A 19,401-nucleotide genomic window follows, 5' to 3' on the forward strand; every position below is an offset into this window, starting at 1 on the left:
GGCAGAGTTTGTCAACAAGAATTAGGCTAAGACAAAGCAATTGGAATGGTCAAGGCCCCCGAAACCAACCGCCACTTTCAAACTGACAATGTTTTCTTTGTCCAGGAAATTGAGACAGGTGCGACCCGAAGCAGCCATGCATGAAGCTGGTGTAGCCCAAAAGAAATGGAGCACACAAGCATTGAAACAGCCTTGCAGCGGGAAAACGACCAATGGTAAGTTTCCCCATAATTCTTTCGTGCATTTCTGATAAAAAAAAAGAAAAAAAAGAGAGAAAGGGAGAACCAAAGGAAGGAAAGAAGACAAGGAATAAAAAATGAACATCTCAAAAGAAAAACAAATCATGGTAGCATAGGACCTCGTTCCTCAACTATCCCGGTATAAACCCCGGATCTCCCTGGCATAACCCAAGGAACTTTTTCTATCCAAATTCCCGGCATAACCCGAGGACTCTTTTCCTTTTCGGCATAACCCGATGACTTCCCCGACATAACTCAAGGACTCTTACCCTTTTCCGGCATAACCCGAGAACTCGTTTCCTTTTCGGCATAACCCGATGACTTCCCCGACATAACTCAATGACTCTTACCTTTGCCGGCATAACCCGATAAATCTTCCCGGCATAACCCGACGAATCTTTTCGGCATAACCCGAATCCTCCCGGCATAACCCGATGAATCCCCTCGGCATAGCCCGATGAATCTTTTCGGCATAATCCGATAAATCTTCCCGGCATAACCCGATGAATCTTTTCGGCATAACCCGATGAACATCCCGGCATAACCCGATGAATCTCTCGGCATAACCCGATAAACCTTCCCGACATGATCCGATGAATTTTCCGGCATAACCCGATGAATCTTCCCGGCATAACCCGATGAATCTTTTCGGCATAACCCGATGAATTTTTCGGTATAACCCGATAAACCTTCCCGGTATAACCCGATGAAGCCTCCCGGCATAACCCGATGAATCCCCTCGGCATAACCCGTTGAATCTTCCCGGCATAACCCAATGAATCCTCTCGGCATAACCCGACGAATCTTTTCCGATAAATCTTCCAGGCATAACCCGATGAATCTTTTCGGCATAACCCGATGAATTTTTTCGGTATAACCCGATAAACCTTCCCGGCATAACCCGATGAATCCTCCCGGCATAACCCGATGAATCTTCCCGGCATAACCCGATGAATCCTCCCGACATAACTCGATGAATCTTTTCGGCATAACCCGAGAACTTTTTTCCTTCAATTAGCATTAGGGTTTTAAACCCTAAACTGAATTTTTCCATAAAATCAGCATTAGGGTTTTAAACCCTAAACTGAATTTTTCCTTTAGTCAGCATTAGGGTTTTAAACCCTAAACTGAACTTTTTTCCATTCAGCCAGCATTAGGGTTTTAAACCCTAAACTGAGCTTTTCCATGCAATCAGCATTAGGGTTTTAAACCCTAAACTGAATTTTTCCTTTAGTCAGCATTAGGGTTTTAAACCCTAAACTGAACTTTTTCCATTCAGCCAGCATTAGGGTTTTAAACCCTAAACTGAGCTTTTCCATGCAGTCAGCATTAGGGTTTTAAACCCTAAACTGAGCTTTTTCATGCAATCAGCATTAGGGTTTTAAACCCTAAACTGAATTTTCCTTTTAGTCAGCATTAGGGTTTTAAACCCTAAACTGAACTTTTTCCATTCAGCCAGCATTAGGGTTTTAAACCCTAAACTGAGCTTTTCCATGCAATCAGCATTAGGGTTTTAAACCCTAAACTGAATTTTTCCTTTAGTCAGCATTAGGGTTTTAAACCCTAAACTGAACTTTTTCCATTTTTCAGTCAGCATTAGGGTTTTAAACCCTAAACTGAACCTTTTCCCAGCTAGTCGGTATTAGGGCTCCAGTCCTGAACTAAGCATTTTTATCTTCCTTCATCAATTTTGTGAATTTCCTGGCGAATAATTAACGAAATTTTCCTAGTGAAACTGGGGCAGAAAATTTCGTTTGTTTGTTTTCTCCCGCAGGTCTAACCTCGAGCCACATGGATCGAAATGACCCACGAGATGAGTCCCAGCCCGGAATCAAAAAAGAAAAAGAAAAAAAGAAGATGTCTCGAGATATCAGAATAAATGGAAGGCAGATTGACTCCAACATCTGTTTAAGGTCCTGAACCCTGCCAATCGCGTCTCACTCAGTATCCCAGAGATTAAACAAGTCGCCGCAACTCGCAAGCATCAAGATTCAGATCGGAGTCTACAAGCAGAATCTGCTAAGACCCAAGATCAAGTCATAAAAGAATCATAGATAGGAATCTTGTAACTAGCAGTTTGAACGCATATAAGTAGTTAGTTCAGTTTCCAATTTTCGTTTGGTTGTAATAAGGCGGTCAGTGACGCATCAGTGACAACAGCAATAGCAGTAACAGCAAACATTGCAATCCCATGGTAGTCCCAGCTGCCAATGTTTTCCCGAACTACATTGACCTGATTCCTGTTTAGCCCAGGATATGTAGGAAATCTTTGAAGCAAGATTCGGTCAGACCTTTCAAAAACATGCTTCATACGGAGTAGTCCATAGGCAAAAAAATCGCTCATACACGCTCACTTTATCTTTGCACGAAAACTCTTCGTGTTTCCGAACAAAGAGGGGCAGCTGTGAGCACGTGATTTTTGCTTCACGAGACAATCGCTCCAAAAGAAATAAAAAATAATAACAATTGATCCTGTTGTACAACTTTTGGATTTTTACATGGCACTTTGTTAATTATTTATGACTTTGGCCCATTTTTACTTTATTAAAACAAAATACAAAAAATGTACGTGTCAGGCATAATCTGAACCGTAACACGGTTGTTAAATAGAAAAGCATAAACAGGCATCTTTGTCCGTGATTTTGTTTTGTTTGATTTTTACCTGTTTTGAATTATTTTTATGCGTGTGCAAATAATTGTATTAAGTGTTTATCTTAATTGATTTTACTCAAAAAAAAAAAGAAGAAAAGGAAATAATAATAAAAAAAAAGAGAAGCCCTTCCCTTTCCGGACTTGGGCCAATTTGTTAACAAATTGGCCCAAACAAACAATACCCAAAACCAGGCCTGCCCGGTCCAGTCCAAGCTGACACCAAGGACGTCCAAACGACGTCGTAATGGTTGTGTCTGATCTGAGCCGTTGATCTCCGAATGATCAACGGCCAAGATCACCTCCCCCATAACCCACTAATGAACCCGACCCGAACCAACCTTGACCCCTACTAAGCCAAACGACGCCGTTCCACTTAAGTCCTCAGATCCAGACCGTAGATCTGGATTGATCTAACGGTTGAGATCAAGCCATCCACCCCGTATATAAACCCTTCTTACCTTACCCTGCCCCCTATCCAAACCAAACCCCAGCCTTCGTCGTCTTCACCAGAACCCCAAACCCTAGAGCCGCCCCTGTACCTTCACCATGAAAACTGGCGGCACGGACGCCGGTGACCCCGCCCTTAACACCATAGAATCCCCTTGCCATCCTAAACATGGATCTGTTAACTACTTAGTTCGAATCCCTTCCCATCTTCTCGAATCTTCATTTGAAGATTCGAGTCAAACTCGATCTACACCGATCTGCCCTAAATTCATACCAGACACTCCCCAGACCCCCCTCGTGACCAAACCATACTTGGTTTGGTCCGAATCTGACCAGGGAAGCATGAATCCTGGATCTAGTTTTCGAACCTTAGGGTTCCTCGTCACTGGTCCGTGTCTTGTTCGAGCCAAAGAAATTAAGGTCTAATGGACCTTAATCGAAGTGTTTCTCATCTGAGAAACACTTCGATTAAAGTCCGTTCAGCCTTAAGAAAGGTCTGTCCGAGTCCGAGTTAAGGTTTTGATCTTTAGAGGTTTAAGGTGAGTTCTTTCTTTTCTTATTTGTTTTGGTTCATCTGATTATTGTAAGGGTCTGTTCATGTTTTGTTTGTGTCCTTGACTTTTATCAACTGTGCCTTGACCACTTTGCCTGAACCTCTGTTGTTTGATTGAGTCTTTCTATTTGTTCTGATAATGTGTATGTAAGTGTTGTGCAATTAGCTGATTTTCAAAATTGGACTGACTAATTGATTCCTCGAGTACCACTTTGCTTAGTCAGTATAATTCAAATCATGTGTCGATACTGTTAAATGTCTGATTTTTGGTTATGATTGTATGTGTTATAACTAGTATAGTCGAGTCGACATATGTCGTCAATGAGTTTCAGTTATCCGAGCAATAACAAATCGACTTACTTCTGCTAAGCATTTGTTTGAATCAATTAAGAACTGAGTTGTTTACTTATAGTTGTTAATTTGAATCAGTAATGTAAGAGGAATGTTTTGTTTAAAGTTCTGAATTGGAGGGCATGTGCACTTGGCACAACATGTGCATTTATGCACCACAGGTGCACTTGTGCACAGCCTGGTTCCTGCATAAAGGGCTTTGGATTTAAAAATGGTTTGACAGCATATGTTGTCAGATATATTATGCTGCCCATACTTTGCTTTAGTTTAAAGAAGTATTAAACCTTTTTAAAAGAATAAGTCTGCCAGGGAATGTTGATGGGGGTTAATACTTAAATAGCTAAAGTGGAACTGAAAAGAAGATGGCACATGAGAGGGGTTTCTTTTAATCTATCAGGCTGTAAAAGGGGTAATGTTAAGGCTTATAAAGGGGAGGACATATAGAGATAAAAAAGAACCTGGAGAGAAGAGGAGGGTGGAAATTCAAAAAGATACACACATACAGAAAGGAGATACACATGAAACACTGAGATTGAATGTTGAGAGTTTTGAGTTCTGAAAAAACAGAAAACTGGAAAAGGTTTCTTTTGATAACTCAAGCATAAGTTCAAAACTGAAGACTGATACTGTATTTTGAAAAGAAAGGAGAGAGGGAGAGGGATAAACAGAAAATCAACATCTATTTCTGCCTTGTTTGTGTGAATCTCAGTTTGTTCAAACTTTTCAATCAACTCTGTTTTCTTTCAAGTATCAGCTGAGTTCATTGGTTGATTCACATTGTTTGTTTCTCCCGGATTTGGTCTGTCTTGGAGTATTGTTCCTACTGCATTGTCTGCTGCCACCTTTCTGCCATTTCTTATCGGTTCTAACTGTATCTTGCACTGGGAGCTGTCCTATTTGTACCTGCTGTTACTGCTGCTGTTTGGTGCTACTTCTATTGTCCTACTGACCCCTTGCTTCTTCTGTTGTATCCAACATCCAGGTACATACTAAGACTTTGCATTTGATGTAACAATGAAAGCATGAAATCAAAGATATGCAGGAGTTTAATCATTCGTCTGCTGCAGTACAACTTTACAAATGTTATTAAGATCTGTGTAATTTGTTTAGTTTGTAATTCAATAAAGAAACACGTTAGGTAGCCTTGTACTTATTCGCAGCTTAGTCCGTCCTAAATTGTGATTTCGTTTGCTTAATGGGTTGTCTAATAAGGAATGCATGAGTGTTTTAACACACAAATAATTAGGTAACTTTTCAACTAATATTCTGCATGTATAGAAAAGATTACCTCAAGCTTGCCAGATATGATGTTTAGTTTTATTGAATCTTTGTAGATAGTTCACACGATCTTATTCAAACTCTATTAGTAATAGTTTCCGATAAGTTAATTCCACTGATTTGGTTTAAATAAACGAGTTTCAAACTTAGATCTGAGGAACATTTATTATAAGCTTTTAACAGTTCTATTAATCTTGTATATTAATTTCCCTTGACAATTTAACAACATGCTCCTCCATGAAATAAGGCACAAAATAATTCACGCCTCATAAGATCAAATAATCAAGTAAGGATCCGAAGTGAGTCAAGCATGTAATTAGCACGTAATCCTCTTTTTTTATTAGAGACAAATGTAATAGAAATGTAGACGCTTCAGGATATCTTTTTTTAAAAAAAATAATGAGACGAGTCTCGCCAAATAAAAATGCAAATTGCGGGGCCCTCAGTAACTAAACATAATAAATATTTAGAATTCAGGGCAGGCCCCTTTAGTAAACTTCATGGCCTTTCCCAAAAGTAACAATACACTAGTTGCTTTAGGAGCACCTTTAATAATTTAGCCTTCTTAAACACGGGTGCACATTGATGTGACCCAAATCCAAATCTCAACGGAGTCAAAATGTGTCGACGACCACGGGTGCATTGATTGTGACGTGGTTCGAGATGCATTTTCACGACGTTGCAATTCTATAAAAATAAATGATAATAATAAAAGCGGTTTAAACTTAATAAAAGCACGTAAGTCATAACATGTATTTAAATCAGATATTTAGCCATTATAACAATTTAAGCGACCGTGCTAGAACCACGGGATTCGAGGGTGCCTAACACCTTCCCTCGGGTCAACAGAATTCCTTACTTAGAATTTCTGGTTCGCAGACTTCATTTGGAAAAGTCGAAAATTTCCTCGATTTGGGATTCAAGATAAACCGGTGACTTGGGACACCAAAAGCCAAACCTTTCCCAAGTGGCGACTCTGAATTAAAATAAATAATCCCATTTCGAATATTGTCACTTAAATTGGAAAAACTCCCCTCGCGCTTTTATCCTTCAGGGCGGGCGCGCAAAAAGGAGGTGTGACAAGCAACATGGTTGATAATTCTCTAATCTTCTTCTCCAATAACATCTGGTCTTTTTTTTTCAATAGCAAGATCTAGCCCTTGTTGAAAAATGACATCTAGAACCTCGCCTTGCCACATCCCAAAATGTCCTGACCCGTCAAAAAATTCTACTGCAAATTTCGCATTTGACATAATTCTTGTCATAAGCGAAGATGCCAATGATGACGTATTATTGACACTTGATGTAGATTCTTCTTGTTTATTATCTCCCATCTTTGACACAAATATTATTTAATAGCTGATGACACAAATCAAGATTATTTCCTCTGGTGTGGAAGATCAGATTAAGCTGCAACCACAGAGCATACTCAGACATAACCTTGACTCAGTTACCAAGATAAATCTTTTATGATGTGGAAGAACAGACTATGCTGCAACCACAGAGCATACTTAGATAGTACCTTGGCTCTGATACCAATTACTGCGGAAGCCAAATATATATAGTGTGAATGACTCAGAACTACTATACCTAAAATTATGATAGCCACCAAATAATAAATAAGACAATAAAGCAACAATAAAAGGAACACCAAAATTTATGAGGTTCGGTCAATTTAGCCTACTTCCTCAGACACAACCAATATTTTATTGCACACCAAAATACAAGTGAAATAATACTAAAGAGAAGATACAAATGCCTTAAGAAGATAAGAAGGCAAATGAGAGGTGTGTTTAAATCCTAAACATTAGGCCTTCTTTTATAGGGTGAAATTCTCACCCAATTCACTCCCCAACCGATGGGACAATTTTGACACTCAACAAGCATCTCATATACGTTACATTTTGTAGTCATTTTGCACGTCACCTTACATCTAAAATAATAAATACATGGATGTCCAAATAAAAAATTACAAAAGAAAGGGATCTCACGACCTATAATATCCGTCTAGCATATCATATACGTTACTAGTATTTCACAGTCGGAGTTAGGGGTGGGCGTTCGGTATTTCGGTTCGGTATTTAAGAATTTCGGTTCGGTATTTCTGTATTCGGTTTATCAATTGTGTATACCAAATACCATACCAAAATATTTCGGTACGGTTCGGTATTTCTTATTTTGGTTCGGTACGGTTTTGGTACAGTTTCGGTTTAACAATCAATGAATAATCAATGCTAACAGTGCACATGCACAATTGAAATTTTCACTCTAAAAGAATCTGTTTTCCGATATGTAACAGTGCACAACTGCACATGGCTGATCTGAATCTGATGGCACATGCACAATTGAATAAGTGAAAAGCAAAAGCTGAACAAGACAACAACTTCTTTACAATCTGCAGTTGCACGCCAGTATACTGTATATCATATTATACAATATTACAATCTGCATTCTGCAAGCCAGTATTAGTATACAAGTGAAAAGCAAAAGCTGGCCAACTGCACAATGCATATTACACAACTATATCAAACAACTTAAACACAGTTGACAGTTCAATACTGCAATCAACTGCACATTACACAACTTAACACTTAACACAGTACACAATTGAATCTGTACACAACTACACAATACATTACACAACTTAACACTTAACACAGTACACAGCCAAACCATCTGAACAGCATCTGCAAGCATGAACTAAGATGCAGCAGCAGAGAAACCAGTGATTGGATTTGTGGCCAAGTGTACCGGGAACAGAGCAAATCCAATAGGCAGTGGTGCCAAAAGAGGGACATGTGAATCCCTAGCACTACGCTTAACATCAGTAGCAGAGACAACAGTGTAAACAAGAACGAAAGTGCCAACGATCTCAGCACCAAGACCTGATACCTTTGTGTAACCAAGATTTACAACATTGGCACCACCAACCTTTGTTTGATAAAGAGTTTTGCCGAACCCTTTGACCACACCAGCACCACAGATAGCACCAAGACACTGCATCACCATGTAGAACACTGCCCTTGTCAACGATAGTTTCCTTGCCAAGAACAACCCAAAGGTCACTGCTGGATTTATGTGTCCTCCAGAAATGCCAGCAGTACAGTAGACAAGGGCAAAGATCATGCCCCCAAAAGCCCAAGCAATGCCTTGAATACCAACAGTGGAGCATTTGGACTCAGACTTTGATATGAGTTTCGAATATAAAATTAATCTTCGCTAAAGAACATCGCTAGAAATCTTCATCAAATTCATTTCCATCGCTAGAAAGTAGAAATCGCTAGAAAGTAGAAACATACCTTTGAAAATTGAAACTATCGCAAGTTCGCAACAGCAGCATCTTCGTTTGCCCGAAATTTGTGAGGAGTGAGGAGTCGGAGCTCGGAACCTTGGTAAATTCTTTACGATTAGCAACCTTGGTAAATTCTTTACGATTAGCAACCTTGGTAAAAATCCAACAAATCCCATCACAACAAAACCGACTGTTGTACGAGTAGCAACCTTGGTAAATTATTTACGATCAGGCTTGTGACATTTTTTGACGAGCCTAACGCTGTCTTTGGCGAAATCTCTAAGAGGATCGAACACAGAATCGAGAGCGTCCATTTGAATTAGATCTGATCTGAAAGAAGAAGCAGATGAGGGTTTCTCTTTTGTATCTAAATTGGACAAATGACCTTTAGAGTTTAGGCTTGGGCTTGGGCATAAGAATTAAGATGGGCTTGGGCGTTTGGGGTTGGGGCAATGGGCTGGGTGTTTGCTTGTTTGGGGCTGGGGCGATGGGCTGGGTGTTTGGGGCTGGGGCGATGGGCGATGGGCTGGGCAGTAATAATTAAGAAAATGTCTTTTAAAAATCGGATTTTCGGTATTTCGGTATACCGAAATTTCAGAATTTTAATACCGAAGACCGTACCGAAATACCGAAATACCAAAATTGCAATACCGAATTGGACCGAAATACCGGAAAAAACCGAAACCGAAATACCGAATTAATTCCGTCCGGTTCGGAATTCGGTTTTTCGGATTTTATGTCCACCCCTAGTCGGAGTTACCATGAATTTCAGCAACCATTTAAAGTAACAGAGGCATGAAGAAAGAAATCAGTTCTGTTTCTTACCTGTAATTTACAATCAACAAGCTATAACCAAGTGAGGAAAGGAAAGCTAAGGACTTTGAGAAGATTGACAATAAAGCAGAATGAGGACCCCCGTGAAGGACTACAATCAGCGGATCGCACACATTATGGCTCTAAGACTTGGATGATACAAAGATAGCCTCATACGGTTTGCTGGCACCTAACATTAATAAAACACATTAAAGATTAAAGTAGAAATATAGCAGAGATTAGTAATCTGGAAGGACCCAAGCAACTATTGATCTGCAAATAGTCTGGTATTACATAGATTCAAATGGTTATCAGGTCCAAGATTTTTTTTCTTCTTTTTGATTAATAAAAGTAATTGTGTTAAAGAAAAGCAAAAAGGGAGTTGTAGTCCATATACTGTCATATTTAACATTATTAATTCAGGAAACAAGTATTTGAACAATAGAACTGCTTCTGATCTATAGCACATTATGCAATCAAATTACCAAATTTGAAAAGCACATTAAGAAAGTGTCAAAACTATGTCCTATTTTCAGATCGTTATCAAAGAAAACAAATTATCAGTTACATGGACGCTGGAATATTAACTAAAACGGTTGCAGGAATAAATAAAAATTAATCAAAGCTTTACGCTAACAAGTTCCTCAAAAGGTGAGCTAGAAGGTATACTAAATCTTTATTTTTTGAGACACTATGCCAGGAAACTAATATATTCTTGATTTTGTGAGACACTCTCCACTATCGGACTTTGAATTTCTGAATATCAAATCATCACCAGGAGCATAAAACTTAAAGTACTCAATCTATTTCAAAGAAACAGCGCAGCATAAGGTTATGGCAAGAAGTTGGTCTCTATATCATACACAAACCTATCCTAAGTACTTAAAATATCACATGTCCACGTGTAAGCAAGTCTATAGTGAACACTACGACGAGTTATATTACCTTTAGTAAGGTTCTCAGAGATATCCCTGACAGGAATCCTCGTAATACTAAATTGGCGTGAAAACAGCAAAGACGTAACTTGTGAGAATTATTGGGACATTCAATTTCAGAAAAGCCTTCCTACCAAGTACATGCCAAACATAACAGACTAGATGAAACAATAAATAAAAGAAAAAAGAAACAACGAAGAAAAGACTGACCTTTTCAGAGCATCTAGACATGGGGCTTGAAACACCTAACCAACTCCATGAGGCCTCTGCGGATGCCTTACGGACAAGGGACCCATACTTGATTGCAGGAACATCAACGGGACTACTACAGACTTTAACCAAAAAAAAAATATGATAGACTCTTTGATTAATGGGATTGCTATTACAGGAACCAGTATAAATTGAAATATACACCGACTCTTACCAGCTATGATGTTGTCACCATCTAGTGCGAGCACATTCCAAGAGAAGCTAGAGTCTCCAAGGCTAATGTGTGATACCTTTCCGCTATCATTTTTGACAAAGACGCATTTCACTACTATAAACTTGTAGATACGGAAAAAGAATTCAAAGAATGTCGTGATGCCATTCACATTGAATAACAAAATATTCGGTTACCTTATCACATTTACTGAAATTATTGCTTGTGTGCTTCCCCAGATAGAAGATAAGATCATAGTATATCCATCAGAAATCCAAGGTCTACTAGGAACACTATAGCAGTAAAGGCCAGGGAAGCAGCCATCTTCAAGACACATCACAATAGGAACCTGCAGTAGGATAAAGCTCGGAATCAAATATAATAATACTACTTAAAATGGCTAACAATGACCGGCTTCAAAGTGCTGATGCAAGTAATCAGAATCACAAAAGGTGAGTGTACCACATCAATAATTTTAGCATCTGGAGTTGGGTTTCCATTGAATGACCAATCAATCCTATGAAGTGAACCAGTTGCAGAATGTGCCCAAGAATCTACTAAACTTCTAGCGGACAAAAACAGAAGCAATTTTCCATCTGGACTGGAAATTTATTGAAAAGATTAATTAGTTCCATTTTATCAAGCAAAATACCTGCAACTGTTAAATAACATGAGGAAGCTGCAAGACTCCTTACATGGAACCTACTGATGTTTTAACGATTGTTATCTAAAAGAGAAAATCAAGGGAATAAGGACATGTCTCCACCAATTTCAGAAATTCGTCCACACATTTGCTCATCTTGTTTTTCTACATTATCTTTTTTTTACCCATGGTGTTTGGACCAACTTGCGGACACTTCGACTAATTCCACAGGGCATGTGTTACCTCCCACCAGCATAGGTATCGGGTAACTCTGTCTACCAATGCTTGGACATAATGGAAGAAATTACCTAGTATTTTTGCCTCGGCTGGGAGTTGAACATAAGGCCTCATGGTTCCCATCTCACGTCATTGACCATTAGGCCACGCCCTTGGGTGCTTATTTTTCTCCTTTTTATTTTGGGGAGTGTGGGGAGGGAGGATGGGGGCAAACCTAAAACGAGGAAAGTAAGCACTACTTATGCTTTGTGTCAGCTTAATTGAAGATACATTGTCAGCTGCATGAGTTTTGAAAGTGAGAAAATGTCAATCGAAATTAGTAAAATAGCATATATCAAATATAAAGGAATTCTCTACTAGCTAAGTCCCCTATATACATTCATATAGAAGAAGATGTTAATCCACAACATTTTCTTTTCTAGCAACTAACAAGTAATTACCCAGATTGATGGATGTCTGACTTTGAAAATGGAGCTCTAACAGCATATAAGGCACAAGGCCTGTTATAGCAAAATTTTATGCCAACTTTCTAGTATCTAAAGGCCAACCGGGCATTGTTGCAATCCTTTAGTGGATGGAGCCCATAGAACTTGTCTGACACTCAGTGACTACCCGATTCCTTCAACAGGACGTACTTCTCCACTGCACAAATTCGTAATTAGAATTGATATCTAAAAACATCAAAATTGAAAGGGAGCTTTGGGGCAACAGAAAAGGTTGTCGCCGTGTGACCTCTTGGTGACACGGAAATAGCCTCTTACAGAAATACACGGTAAGACTGTACGATAAGACCCAATGTGGTCCGACCTTTCACCTGAACCTGCGCATAGTGTTGTGATTCTCAGATCAATATGAAGATTATTTGGGAGGAAAAACAACTCTATTTCACAAGAATAGAATTACAGAGAATTTACACCAAGAATTTCTCTCTACAAAAAAACCTCACCAAACTCTTTTTTTGTTCTCACAATCTCTTCCTGGATTGTATTTCAATCTCTCTGGATTGATGTTTCTGTGTAAAACATAAGGCTCTATTTATAGCCTTAAAGAAGGTGGTTGGTGGTTGAATTCTTCATTCAACAATGGAGGCTTCAACAATGGTGGCTTCTAGAATGGGTTGGTGGCTTCAACAATGGTGGGCTTCTAGAATTGGTAGTTGGCAGCAGCTGAACTTATCAATTCTCCCCCTTCAGCTGCATTCCAACACAGCTACTATTTGAAAGTTATTCCAACTATGTCTCTGCATAGTTCTAATTTTTCTTGAGTGACCACCTCTGTTAACATGTCTTCTAGATTCTCCTTCGTATGGATCTTCACTAGTTTCAACAATTGTTGATTCATCACCTCGCGTATCCAGTGATAGCGAATGTCGATGTGCTTTGTCCGAGAATGATACATTGAGTTTTTGCTTAAATCAATTGCACTTTGACTATCACAATGTATCTTATACTCTGTTTGATTTATCCCTAGTTCTTGGAGAAACCGCTTTAGCCACAACATTTCTTTTCCAGCTTCCGCTACAGCAATATACTCTGCTTCAGTTGTGGATAGTGCAACACACTTCTGCAATCTTGACTGCCATGACACAGCTCCCCCTGCAAAAGTATAAACATATCCTGAGGTTGATTTTCTTCCATCAGGATCTCCGGCCATATCTGAATCTGTATAGCCTTCCAAGACTGGATCAGCTCCCCCAAAGCACAGACTTGATTTTGAAGTACCTTTAAGATACCTGAGAATCCACTTAACTGCCTCCCAATGTTTCTTTCTAGGGTTAGAAAGAAAACGACTTACCACACCTACCGCATGTGCGATATCTGGCCTCGTGCACACCATGGCATACATCAGACTTCCAACTGCTGAAGAATATGGAATTATAGACATCTCCTCAATCTCTTTATTGGATGAGGGGCACAAACTCTTGCTCAACTTGAAGTGATTTGCCAAAGGGGCACCTACCAGTTTGGCATTACTCATATTGAACCGTTTGATCACCCGTTCAATATAATTTTCTTGAGATAGCCATAACTTCTTATTTCTCCTATCTCGAGTCATCCGCAATCCCAAAATATGTTGAGCTGGACCTAAGTCTTTCATTTCAAAGGACTTAGAGAGTTCTTTCTTCAACTGTCTAATTTTTGTTGCATCTTGTCCGACAATCAACATGTCGTCTACATAAAGTAGAAGTACAACAAAATTGCCATCCGAAAATCTCTGAATGTAAACACACTGATCTGCAATAGTCCTTTTATATCCTTAACTTACCATAAATGAGTCAAACTTTTTATACCACTGCCTCGGTGCTTGCTTTAGGCCATATAAACATTTCGTAAGCTTATAGACGAGGTTTTCTTTTCCTGAAACCTCAAAACCTTCCGGCTGCTCCATATAGATTTCTTCATTTAGATCACCATGAAGAAATGTTGTCTTGACATCCATTTGTTCAAGCTCCAAATTCAAACTGGCTACCAATCCAAGGATGATGTGGATTGAAGTCAATTTTACAACTGGTGAAAATATTTCATCAAAGTTAATTCCCTTTTTTTGTAGGAATCCTTTGACTACTAATCGGGCTTTATGCTTCACTACCTTTCCGCTGCCATCTTTCTTGAGCTTGAATACCTATTTACTCTTCAGTACCTTCTTTCCTTGTGGAAGTTTCACAATCTCATAAGTGTTGTTTTTCTGTAAAGAGTTCATCACTTCGGTCATTGCTTGCAGCCATTTTTCTTTATCCTTATGAGATATAGCTTCATGGAAACTCTCTGGTTCTCCATCTTCAGAAAGTAGAATATACTCGGTTTCTAGGTATCGAGTTGATGGAATCTCACCTCGTTCAGGTCGATGAGGTTGTTGATTATTAGCTTCAGGAGGTGTACCGTCATCGTTCCCCTGTGATGGTTCTGTAGTTTCTTGAGGGGTTTGTGCCTCCCCCTGCCAAACATCCTCCTGTTCTGCTTCTGGTACTGCTTCATGCTCCTCCATGCTATTTGTGTCAAACTGCAATGGTAGTGGATCTGGACCAACTTTTTGGGCACTGGAACCTCTTTCATAAGACATTGTGGGCTTTTCAATGTCTTCAATTGTCTGGTTTTCGTGGAATACAACATCCCTACTTCTGATCACCGTCTTCTGTATTGGATCCCATAATCTATACCCAAATTCTTCATCTCCATAGCCTATGAAGATACATGGTATAGTTCTACCATCAAGCTTCTTCCTGAGCTCCTTGGATACATGTGCATGTGCTAAACAACCGAATACCCTTGAGTGAGAATATGAGGGATTCTTACCAGACCATATTTTCTCTGGAACCTCAAAATTCAACGGGGCTGATGGTGACCGGTTGATTAGGTAGCAGGCGGCGCGAACAACTTCTCCCCATAATGGCTTAGGTAGCTTTGCCATACTGATCATACTTCTGACTCTTTCCATAATTGTCCGGTTCATTCTCTCGGCTACTCCATTGTGTTGTGGGGTGCGTGGGACCGTATTTTCATGTCGAATCCCTTGTCTCTTGCAATAGGAATCGAAATCCTTGGAAGTATACTCGTCTCCATTATCTGAGCGAAGGCATTTTAATTTCTTTCCCGTTTCACACTCTACCATGGCATGAAATATCTTGAAATAATCAAAAGCCTAGTCCTTTGTCTTTAAGAAGTACACCCACACCTTTCGTGAAGCATTATTAATGAAAGTCAGAAAATACCTATTGCCGCCAAGTGATTTCTCCTCCATGGGACCACAAATATCAGAGTGTACCAGACTGAGTAACTCTGATTTTCTGGTTGAAGAAAATGTAAAAGAGACTTTATGTTGCTTTCCAAATAAGCAATGATTACAAGGGTCTAAAGCAGCATTCTTGTCCATTCTGATAAGCTGCTTTTTCGTTAGAATTGATATCCTATTTTCACTCATATGATCGAGTCTCTGGTGCCATAGGTTTTGAGACGCCTCTTTTTCCATAACATTGAGGCTGTCTGAACATACCTTCACTTGAGTTTTATATAAGTTGCCATAAATATGTCCTCGAGCGAGAATCATAACCCCTTTCAGCAATTTCCATGCACCTTTTTCCGAAATAACTTTTATAGCCCTGTTTGTCAAGAGCTATGCCTGATATTAGGTTTAGATAAAGATCTGGCACATGACGGACATCCTTCAATATCATTGTACTCCCGATATTTGTTTGTATTTTGATATCACCAATTCCAACTATCTCACATGAAGAAGTGTTCCCCATCTTCACTACTCCAAAGTCTCATGCTTTGTATGTTGTGAAGAAATCTTTTCGGGATGTGGTGTGGTATGATGTTGCAGTATCTACCACTTATTCGTTTTCTTCTTGACTTTAGACGTGAAGGCATGTCTCTTCTTGGATGGAATAAATGGCTACCTCTCCGTGGGTAGTGACTAATGCATCTCCATCCTTCTGCTTCAACTGCTCCTTCTCCTTATGCAATTTTCTGCAGTTCTTCTTTAAATGGCCCTTTATTCCACAGTAGTAGCACGCATATGATGACTTCCTACCATCTGTGGATTTTCCCCTACTCTTGCTTCTGCCTCTCCTCTTATCTTGACTTCTTTCTTGTTGTCTCCCTCTTTCTGTAATAAGGGCATGCGACTCACCATGATCGATGTCCTTTCTTCTTGCTTCTTCATTAAATAAGGCAACTTTAACCATAGACATGGTCAGATTTTCACTATGAGTTGAATTACTGAGAGAGACTACCAGCGTCTCCCAACTATCAAGAAGAGAACTAAGAAGTAGTAGGGCTTGCATCTCATCCCCGAGCGGCATGTCAACAAACGATAATTGATTTATCAAGCTCTAAAACTCACTGGTATGCTCGACAACTGAAGTTCCGTGCTTTAACTTCAAATTTACCAAATGCCTCATCAACAAGGCTTTGTTCTTAGCGGTCTTGGCTTGATACATCCCTTCTAAATTCATCCAGAGGGCATACGCGTCTGTCTCTTGTGCAACATGATGAAAAACACTATCGCCAATCCATTGTCGAATTTGACCGATAGTTTTTCTGTTTAATTTCTTCCACTCTGCTTCTTTGGTGGAATCGGGGTTCTTACCCTTTGCTTCTATGTACCATTTGCTTCTATGGGATCAAACAAATCTTTACAACTGAGGAGATCTTCCATCCGAGGTCTCCACAATGTGCAATTTGTGGCAGTAAGCTTTATCATAACTCCAGATGATGATGACTCTTCCATTATATCTTTAAAATGGCTTGGTCAAAATTTTAGAGCAGAATCTCACCAAACGGACCTCACCAACGCATCCGGAATGGTGAAAATTGGTAGGATTGACTCTTCTTGGGTCAAAATAGGGCCTCCAGAAAATTTTCAAAATTTACACCAAACTTTTGGGGGTTAAATAAAAAATATACTAAACTTGTGGGGCAAATTTATAATTTTAGTAACTTCAGGGGTTATTTCTGACTGGATGATGATATGGCGCTGACTGAGCAATTACTATTCATCATCTTCTTCCTTGGACAGAAGAAAAAAAATAGTAAAATTTAAATTGCCATAACTTCTTCATTTTAGCTTTGTTTTGCCTCCGGAAAATTGCGTTGAATTCGTATCGACGCAAGGAATCTAATGAAATGAGCAAAACACACTGAAGATCACGTTAAATCCAGGTTGAAATTTTCAGTGTTCCGATATTTCTCGATGAATACAGAATTGAAGGCTCTGATACCACTTGTTGTGATTCTCAGATCAATATGAAGATTATTTGGGAGGAAAAACAACTCTATTTCACAAGAATAGAATTACAGAGAATTTACACCAAGAATTTCTCTCTACAAAAAACCTCACCAAACTCTCTTTTTGTTCTCACAATCTCTTCCTGGATTGTATTTCAATCTCTCTGGATTTATGTTTCTATGTAAAACATAAGGCTCTATTTATAGCCTTAAAGAACGTGGTTGGTGGTTGAATTCTTCATTCAACAATGGAGGTTTCAACAATGGTGGTTTCTAAAATGGGTTGGTGTCTTCAACAATGGTGGGCTTCTAGAATTGGTAGTTGGCACCAGCTGAACTTATCACATAGCGGGAGCTAGTGCATCGGCTGCCCTTATATATGAGCAATATAATAAATAAACAGACCTATTGACATTGATGATGAAAAGAGGAGGTTGTCTTTTTCCAGCATAGGTTTCCCCCCACTCCTCTTCCCAGTCCCCTTGACCTTTCCACTTACCACATTTTTTTTCTATAGAATTCTCTTTCTTATAACCAAAAGTAGTAAATGTAGGCTTCGAGGGAGCCGGTTCCTCAGCGACATAAGCAATAAGAGTTTCATCGTTGTTCCACGATATTCCCTCAAACCTGCATTATCAAATATTAATGCACATTGAGTATGTGAATCTGGAAGTGAAGTAAGTAAAGTTAAGTGTTCATTTAATAACTTACCACCCATCTGAATATACGGAGCCATGGACAAAGGCAGGAACCAAAAACTCCTTTTCCACCATAGATTGACCCCAAATTTCAAACTTAGTAGGAGAATCATTTTCAGGATTTCGAACTACAAGAAGCTTTGAACCTGAAGGCGATGGGATCATCACAGAAACATTGGACATCTCAATAGGAAATGCAGCCCATTGAAAGTCCACATCATTTGTACTTTCTTTTGAAATATGACAAGATAATATGTATCTTCTCTTCTTGTTGGCTGGGAGATTCGGTTGGCTTATCGAGAACATACCCTAGGAACCTTCTTGTGCAGTAAAAAATAACAAAAAAATAGTTATGATCTAGCAGCAGTTAAAGAATAAAGAAATATATTAAGTGGGAATGCAATAATTTAACTAGAACTACATCAATTTTTTATCTACCAAACAAAGCGAATGAAGAATTAAAGAAATCATACCACCATCAAATGTGAAAGTCCTTGCCTTATCAATGGTGGGGATGCTAGTGAAATCTTGGAGCAAACTAGATTGAGAAGAGTATTCTTCCTCAGTACTTGCATCTAACCCAAGAGGAAATTCTTTCAGGGAGCCGACTTTTACATTGCTGTAATTTCATTGCTGTAATTTCTTTCTTGGATGGGACATTTAGCAAATACTCTCCATGCATATTACAACAACAACAACAACAACGACGATGATAACAAACTCAGTATACTTGCCCATGCATATTGAAAAGAAAAAATTCTTAAAAACAAACACCTACAATATGCTAAGGTCAATGAATAGTTGTATTTGATTTCGAAAGACCAACATCAATATATAACAACTACCATTTAGTTATAAGCATAAATTTGCAAAATTAGGACAGATAATGAAAGAGAATTTTACGAGTTTAGCCAATTGGGTCTGTAGGAAAGAGACTTGGGCTGCTTGGAAAAGCGAGTTTTACACGGGAGAAAGGGCGTAGTAGCACTGAGCCGATAAAGTAGGTGAGTTTTGCAGCTAAGGGACGAAATATATTATTCGCCATAGAATATGATTTTTACTATTCAATCTCGAGAAGGAATACCAAAACCTATTTCGCCGAGTCTTTTTGCATCC

At 39.1% G+C, this 19,401-nt stretch overlaps 1 protein-coding gene and 1 pseudogene across 1 annotated transcript; both read right to left on the reverse strand.

Moving 5' to 3' along the window:
• LOC138877125 (acylamino-acid-releasing enzyme-like) overlaps positions 1-18,591 on the reverse strand; it is a 43,759-nt pseudogene extending 25,168 nt beyond the window's left edge.
• Positions 7,789-9,126, reverse strand: LOC138876924 (aquaporin PIP1-2-like). Its single transcript, XM_070156174.1, has 4 exons — positions 9,073-9,126; positions 8,222-8,739; positions 7,963-8,018; positions 7,789-7,847 (listed from the first exon to the last, which is right to left on the reverse strand). The coding sequence occupies exons 1-4, from the start codon at positions 9,124-9,126 to the stop codon at positions 7,789-7,791; spliced, it is 687 nt and encodes a 228-aa protein (XP_070012275.1).
• Positions 18,592-19,401: the final 810 nt, after the last annotated feature.

This window comes from Nicotiana sylvestris, chromosome 9, assembly GCF_000393655.2.
Source record: "Nicotiana sylvestris chromosome 9, ASM39365v2, whole genome shotgun sequence".
Taxonomy (NCBI): domain Eukaryota; kingdom Viridiplantae; phylum Streptophyta; class Magnoliopsida; order Solanales; family Solanaceae; genus Nicotiana; species Nicotiana sylvestris.